At 43.5% G+C, this 8,602-nt stretch overlaps 1 protein-coding gene across 1 annotated transcript in view; it reads right to left on the bottom strand.

Moving 5' to 3' along the window:
- Positions 1–6,816, bottom strand: part of cct7 (chaperonin containing TCP1, subunit 7 (eta)) — a 21,378-nt gene extending 14,562 nt beyond the window's left edge. The window contains exons 1-4 of the mRNA XM_043688797.1: positions 6,738–6,816; positions 3,892–4,045; positions 2,729–2,835; positions 1,958–2,083 (exon numbers count right to left, since the gene is read on the bottom strand). Of these exons, the coding sequence (XP_043544732.1) occupies positions 1,958–2,083; positions 2,729–2,835; positions 3,892–4,045; positions 6,738–6,743 (393 nt within the window). The 5' untranslated portion in view covers positions 6,744–6,816. The remainder of the gene's footprint in view (positions 1–1,957; positions 2,084–2,728; positions 2,836–3,891; positions 4,046–6,737) is intronic.
- Between the last annotated feature and the right edge of the window lie 1,786 nt (positions 6,817–8,602).

The following is an 8,602-nucleotide window of genomic DNA, read 5'->3' on the forward strand; positions in this document are numbered from 1 at the left end:
TACCCACTTGCAATAAAGGCAACCATACCATTTGTCTTTCTAACAAGCACTGGCATGTTTGACTTCAATGACAAGTGTACAAAGGCATCCAGGTCCTCTTGTCCATCAATCTTTCCAATCCATCACCATTTAAATTATATTCTGCCATTGCTTTTCCTCCTAAATTAGACAACTTTACATTTATTCACCTTATATCTGCCATGTATTTTCTCACTCACTCATTCAACTTATCTGATTCACAATGAGGTCTCTGAGTCGTCCATACCATTCTCACTCCCACCTGGGTATGCATTGGCAGCAAAGTTGGAAATTTTACATGATTCCCTCATATGAGTCAATACATATCATGAATAGCTGGTGCCCAAGCTCTGATCTCTATAATATCCCACTTGTCACCATCTTCCACTTCGAAAATGACCCATTTACTCCTACGGTTTCCTGTCTGTTAACCAATTCTCAATCCATGCCAGTATATTATCACCAATCCTATATATTTTGATTTTCCACAATAGCCTCTTTTGTGGGACTTTATCAAAATCTTTCTTAAAATCCAAGTATGCCATATTCACTAGTTCTCTCTCATCTATTCTACTAGTTACAAACTCAAATCTACTCCAGCAGATTTGTCAAATGCAATTTCCATTTCAAAAATCCATGTTAACTTTGCAAAATCGCATTGGTATTTTCTTAGCATTGTGTTATCACATCTTTTATAAATGACTCCAGCATTTTCCCTACTGCATATGTTTGTCAGATAAGTGCGTAATACTGGCTTTTCTGCCTCCCTCCTTTTTTAAACAGTGGGGTTATAGTCACCATCCTCTAATCCGCCAGGAATGTTGCCAAATCTATGTAATTTTGAATGTAACAACCAATGTATCCATCATTTCCATGGCCACCTCCTCTAGTACCCTGCTCTGTGGATGTCCTGAGGGTTCCTCAGTCTCTACAGCATTGTGCATACATCCTGTGTTCAATGAGCCATTAGCAGAGCCAATGTGCGTTTAATGAGTGTTGATGACATATGGGAAATCAAAGGAAATATTTATAAACATGAATCAAACAAGAATCAGTGAATCCTCTCCTGTATCAACAGCAATTTGTGGAGATCACAAAAAAGGCATTATACAAATGAAAGTTAAAGTAGTAAATCATTCCAAGCCACTTCACAGAAATGTAATCAGCTAAGAATTTAATAAGAGATATTGGGAAAGTTGGTGCATAGTCCAGTCAAAATTGAACTTTCAAGGGGTGTCTTAACGGGTGCAGAATGAAAATCCAGAGTTTTGCACCCAAGCAGGTCAGGTAAGGCCAGCAATAATACAGCAAAGGAAACGGGATGGGACAGGAAGAGAGAAGAAATGCATAAAAGAGTTAAAGAATCGTAGAGTTGCTAAAATGTTGTCAGATGCAGAGACAAGAGGAGGTGTGGCCAAGAAGTGATTAAAAAGCTTTTACATTTGATATTACCAAATCGGGAGCTAGTGACTAGACTTTTATGAAATACAAATTTCACCCCATGCCATGCTAGGATTTAAACCAGTCTCCCCAAACTATTAACCTGGGGTTCTGCTTTACTAGTACAGTGATTTTGCTACTATGCCGCTCCCCTGCACATAATTCCAAACCCATAACAAGACTGGTTCAAACTGAATCTAACCCAGACAAACATTTTTGCTTACTGTTTAATGCATTTTGACACAAAATATCAATGTACATGTCATGGGAAAGGTTAAAGAGAGACAAGATGTCATAAAACAATAAACAGAAATGCCCATCAAGGATTACTTTCTAGGAAACACTATTAATGCACAAAAAATCCTTAGGCTGTGAAAGACAGGAGGTCTGCGCAGTTCTGAAATTTGTCTTCACATGGACATTAAAATCCCCGGTTAAGATCCACAAGGGCATGTATTAAATGGCAACACAGCCAACAAAAATGCAATTGTCTCATTACCAGCTCTGTAGCTCTACGGAAGGATCGGATGATAACCTGGGGGTGAAGCCCCTCTTCCACATAGGGTTTGATCTGTCTCAGAAATTCTGCAGCGAGTAGAGTAACAGAAGTGGTCCCATCGCCCACCTAGATAGATACAAAAATATCAAATTAAAGTTTTACACGTTTTAAATTTCCTCCTTACAACCATTAATAATTTCAGCTCATTTAGAAAGAGCAGAAGGCAGCCTTGTTACTGCTGCTCCATTGTAAGATGTAATTCCCTGGTGTCATTCTGATCTGCACTCCCAGTGTGACCTACTGACCAAGAGTGTGAAAGGACAATGCGATTCGCTTTCTCAGGGAGCAAAATGACAGTGCGACCCAGTGCCCCAGAGTGTGACCCTCTGTTCCGCAGAGTGACAGGAGCGCAGGTGACCCTCTGTCCCGCAGTGTGACCCGAGCGCAGGTGACCCTCTGTCCCGCAGTGTGACCCGAGCGCTGGTGACCCTCTGTCCCGCAGTGTGAACCGAGCGCTGGTGACCCTCTGTCACACAGTGTGAACCGAGCGCTGGTGACCCTCTGTCACACAGTGTGAACCGAGTGCAGGTGACCCTCTGTCCCAGAGAGTAAGCCATTACTACAGAATGAAAGGACTCCTAGATTGTGAAATGAATGATTCACTGTTTGCTTTGAGTTATCTGTTCCAGATTGTCAGAGGACTTTGTCTGAGCCTGTCTAGTAGTTGGTTTTTTAAATGAGAGGAAACTAACAACCACTCATTCAACTTACCTCAGCATCCTGTGATTTTGCAATGTCCACAAGGGTTTTTGCAGCTGGGTGAACAACATCAAGAAGCTTCAAGATAGTGGCTCCATCATTTGAAACAGTAGCTTTCCCTAAAAAAAAACACACCACCCATTTAATGTATGAAATTCTTCTGACTGCCTAGTATGTGCCATCCAGTTGCATATGTAAACCTTGGTCTATGCCGGATTAAATGGGATATATTGGAGACATCAGCATCCTGCTCTACAATGGAGGGACTGAACCAGTTTACACTCCTTATTGAATCTGATCACTGCTACAAATTCTATGTATAGAATTCATTCGGGAATGACACTTTACCCAGTAGTGGTAACTCGCATGGCCAAACAATGTGCAAAATTGGGCTAGATGGGCAGTCAGTACTCTGTTTCCTGCAAAAAAAATGCTATTTCATATCATTTTGGGATCTAAGCCTTTGAAATGTAAAACCTATGTCCCTGGTATTCTAGTGGCACCTGTAATTCATATACCATATTTTTCAATTAGGAGATAGGAAGAACATATTTTTGGCTCATTAGCAACATCCATTTTACTATTAGCATAAACAGCTAGCTCCATCTATTATTCAAACTTTTGAGATACCTTAACCTTCTAGAATAATCATTGGACACTTTTCCAAGCCAAAAGTAATAGCTTTAGGCCTGATCATGAGTTTGCACAATGTATAGTGAGAGTGGTCTGTTAGCGGAAGACATTAATCTACAGAATTGCTTTGATACACCCTATGGTGTGTGCTATATCAGCATCATGCATGCAATGTGATCAAATAATTCGGGTCCTATTTACAAGCTTGCTGACAAAGTCAATCAACTGTAGAAATCCCAACATGCCTACTGAGTAGTGGTGGAAGGTTTAAGACAGTTAGCAGTAGAAACCTCTGCCCAATTTCTTAACAAATTAAAATATAAATAATAAGTTAAATGACTCTATGACAGCAATTAGGAGAAACTTCTCAACATCCTTAAGATTTCTTATGTTTCAACACTTAAGGACTCAGTTAAAAACAGGAATTGATTGTTTAACCCGTCATGTCTATTCCTCCATTCCATGAACTCAGAACTGATGTTCGAACTCTGTACATAGTTGGGAAGATAGAAACATTGGGACAAGGTGTTCATTATCCCAACCTCTGTCATCCACGATGAGCTTGTCCATCCCACGTGGTCCAAGTGTGGTACGAACGGCCTCAGCAATAACCTGGCAGGCATTAATGTTGCTGATCAGTTGTGGAGTCCCTTGGGAAGTGTCTGTTCCCTCCTTGAGGAGGATAACTGGTGCGGACTGGAAAAGACAACCAAATCTCGATTGGTTCCATTAATATTTGCACATCATAGACTTAATGAGTCACTTTGTGAAGTTTAAAGTTCAGAGTACAAAAGCCACTCAGTTTGAAAAGAGCAGAAACCAACAGCATAAACTAAGAACTGGTATTAGAATCACAGAATTTTCTTAGAAAGAAGCAGACTTTGGCTGACTTTTGCAAAGTGCTATCCATTCTTTCCCATTCTTCTGTTAAGCCCATTTAAATTTTAATTGAAACTTTTATCTACGACAGTTTTTAAAACTAAAATGGCTTCTGTTTGCCCAAATGTTTCATTCTGTCTTGATCGTGTTCAGTAATTTCTCAGTTCTGTTAATAACGCTGATTATGACTGCGAACAGGACTGAGTGGATTGTTTCATGTGGAATGGACATAATCGACCAAATGGTATTCTTCCATACTGCAAATGACCATATGACTATATTTTGCAGTTCATATGTGCCTGCAAACTTTGAAAGCATATCTTGTAGATGATAAGAACTAGGAGCAGAATTAGTTCAATCAGCCCACTGAGCCTGTTCAACGTTTCCATGCTTGATATCATGGCTGACATGCTTCTCAACCCCATTCTCCTACTTTCTCCTATAGCCTCTGATCCCCCTTGCTACTCAAGAATAAAGGCACTCAGACTTTGTCTGGGATTTGAACTTGGGATGTCTTGCATAACAGTGTAATATAAATCCCTAAGCAAGAACCATAGCTCTAAACCAACAAGAGTCTTCTATGTTTCAATGAGATTATTTCTGATTCTTCTAAACTCCAGTGAGTAGAGTCCCAACCTGTTTAGCCTTTGCTCAAAAGACAATCTCTCTATACCAAACCTTCATGCTTCTCTGACCTGCCTCCAATGAAACAATATTTTCCCTTTTAAAAAAAAGGACCAAAACGGTTCACGGTACTACAAATCTGGTCTCACCAGCATCTTGTACAGCTGCAGTAAGACTTCCTGACTCTCATACCCCAATCCCCTTGAAATAAGGGCCAACATTCCATTGACCTGATTTCCTTCCGCACCGGTGCACTAAATAAAAACCAAATGTTCTGACGAAGGGTCACTCGACCTGAAACGTTAATTGATTTCTCTCCACATATGCTTCTAGACCTGCTGAGCTTAGCCAGCAATTTCTAGTTTTGTACCTGTGCTAGCGGTGTTTCATGCACAAGTACAACCAAGCCCTTTTCTGCTGTTTTCCTTCACTTAATACTTCACTCTTTTGTTCTCTCTTCCAAACTGATTTTTCTTTCCTCTTCCAGGTGGCTGTGCTATACTCAATACCAATGAAGAGAGTTCCAACATGGGGATTGGCAAATATCAAACAAAACATAATAGATTAATAACCAACAGTAAAGGAAGCACTAAAGTCTTTTCCAAATAATACAAAGGTAGTGAAAGGGTGGAGATAATTACAGATAAAAGAGGAGATGGTCCTGTAAAGGCATTAAGTGCATCTGTCTCTGGGCAGTAGTGACAATGGATAAAGATGTACAGATGGCACTTTAAAGGGGTAAGATTGATGTCAGTATGATACCAATCAAGCCACTTGTTTTGCCCTGGGTAGTGCCAAGTTTGAGTGTTTTTGGAACTGCACCCATCCAGGCAAGTGGGGAATATCCCATCACGTTCCTGGCTTGTATACAGTGGACAGGCTTTATGGAGTCAGGAGATGAGTTACTTGCCTCTGACCTGGTCTTCCTGCACAAAATTTGCAAGTCTGGTCCAGTTCAGTTTCGCATCAATGGCAACCCTCAGGGTGCTGATAGCAGGAGGTTTAGTGATGGTAATGCCAGTGAATACCACACACCTCACGTATAGAACCTTGTTTACACACCACATGGATTACAACATGCAGTGCTGGTATCGCACACCACGAAGGGTGTACTGAACTCAAGAGTGGGTAACAGTGCCAAAAGCCCTTCCTGATGAAGGGCTTTTGCTCGAAACATCAATCTGCCTGCTCCCCGGATGCCGCCTGACCTGCTGTGCTTTCCTTGCACCACTCTAGTCAAAGTCCCATCCGCCAGTCCCATTCTGGGTGTATTCAGATGATTACTGGGGACCCATGGTGTCATTTGTCAATGTTCCCAGAGACTAAATAATCTAAATGGGTTGACAGAGGATACCTTCCTGGGTAGTTCTGGGAGTACCCACAAGGTACACTGACATCCGGAGGGATGACAGAGGTTGTACTGAGTAGATCACTGTTACACCCCCCCCAAACCAACCTCCAGTTAAAATGGGCAGAGTGTTGGGGTGGGCCCCACCAGCCAGCTCCAGGTGCCTGACCCCTTTAAGAGATACCGGGATTGCTCAGACTCGGGCTCCTAGTGCCCCACACGCCGTTTTAACGAGCCCGGGGGCGGCGGTGTTATCGGTATCTCTCTCCCCCACCCCAAACACACACATACATACATACAAAACTACCCTCACACATCCCCCATGGCCACGGCCGGGCCGAGGCCCAACTCCACCCTTCTCTCCCCTTCCTCTCCCCCGGATACGGGGTAAAACACCGCATCCCGCGTTAACACCGCCTTCCTCGCTCAGCTCCGACCATCCTCTAACTATCCGGCGCCCCCTTTCACCGACAAAACCATCCCGAGCGGGCGGATGGCGCCGGATTACATGGCTGACCCCTCCCAACCCTCACGCACCATCATCTTGAAGCCTTTCTGAGCGCCGCCGCCGCCAGAACCTTCCAGCAACTGACCACGCCCTGACGTCACACGCACGGCGCCGTCGCCATGGGAGTAATAGATGCCTTGAGTGCCAGCAAGAAAGATGGAGTCCTGATACTGGCAAAAAGAGATCTGCGCACTGAGGGCAAATAGAAATCTAGACACTAGGAGAAGTCGGTATCTGCACTGGGAGGGAAAGGGAGATCTCTACCCTGGGGAAAGTAAGGATCTGTATACTGAGGGGGTGGGGTTAGTATTGGTCTGCACACTGGGGAAAAGAAGATCTCTACCCTGGGGGAAATAAGGATCTGTATACTGAGGGGGTGGGGGTAGTATTGGTATGTACACTGGGGAAAGGAAGATCTCTACTCTAGGGGAAATAAGAATCTGTACACTGAAGGGAAATAGAAATCTAGACACAAAAAGTAGGGATCTGTACGCTGGCAGAAAGAGAGATCTCTACCCTGGGGAAAGTAAGGATCTGTACACTGAGGGGAAATAGAAACCTAGACATTAGGACAAGTAGGGATCAGTACTGGGGAAAGGGAGATCTACACTGGGGGAAATATGGATCTGTACACTGAAGGGAAATATTGGTTTGTACACTCGGGAAAGGGCAGCACGGTTACTCAATGATTAGAACTGCCTCCTGACAGCACCAGGGACCTGGGTTTGATTCCACCCTTGGGTGACTGTCTGTGTAGAGTTTGCATGCTCTCCCTGTGTCCATGTGGGTTTCCTCCAGGTTCTCTGGTTTCCTCCCACAGTCCAAAGATGTGCAGGTTAGGTGGATTGGCCATGCTAAATTGCTCACAGTGTGCAGGGATATGTAGGTGAGGTGATTTAGAATCATAGAATCCCTACAGTGTGGAAACAGGCCCTTTGGCCCAACAGGTCCACACCGACCCTCCAAAGAGTAATTCACCCAGACCCATTCCCCTGTTACACTACATTTATCCCTAATAATGGACCTAACCTACACATTCCTGAACACTATGGACAATTTAGCATGGCCAATCCACCTAACCTGCACATCTTTGGACTGTGGGAGGAAACTGGAGCACCAGCAGAAACCCACGCAGACACAGGGAGAATGTGCAAACTCCACACAGACAGTTGCCCGAGGCTGGAAATGAACCCGGGTACCTGGCACTGTGAGGCAGCAGTGCTGGTTGAGATAATCTTTGAGGGTCAGTGCAGACTTAATGGGCTGAATGGCCTGCTTCCACACTGTAGGGATTCTATGAAGCAGAGTTCTGTCCACTTGGAGAAATAGGGATGTGTACTCTGGGGGAAACAGGGATCTGCCCACTGTGGGACAAAGGGATTTGTCCACTGGGGGAAGATTGGATCTGTCCGCTGGTAGAGAAAGGGATCTGTAGGAGCAGAGGACAAGAGTAGGCCATTCAGCCCATCAAACTTACTCCACCATTTATTACTATCATAGCTGATCAAATATTTCAATACCTTTTACCCCCCCATTATATCCCCATAACTCTTTACACAGTTGATAAAAAAATTATCAAACTTTGTAGATACAGAGATATAGATATAGATACAGAAATGTACAGCACAGAACAGGCCCTTTGACCCACAATATTGTGCCAAGGTTTAATCCTAATGTAAAATATAATGACTTAACCTACGCACCCCTCAACTCACTGCTCTCCATGTGCATGTCCAGCAGTCACTTAAATGTCCCCAATGACTCTGCTTCCACCACCACAGCTGGCAACGCATTCCATGCATTCACAGCTCTCTGTGTAAAGAACCTACCTCTGATGACTCCTCTATACCTTTCTCCTAACATCTTCAAACTATGACCTCTTGTACCAGTCAAT

Source organism: Chiloscyllium plagiosum, chromosome 1, assembly GCF_004010195.1.
Source record: "Chiloscyllium plagiosum isolate BGI_BamShark_2017 chromosome 1, ASM401019v2, whole genome shotgun sequence".
Classification (NCBI taxonomy): domain Eukaryota; kingdom Metazoa; phylum Chordata; class Chondrichthyes; order Orectolobiformes; family Hemiscylliidae; genus Chiloscyllium; species Chiloscyllium plagiosum.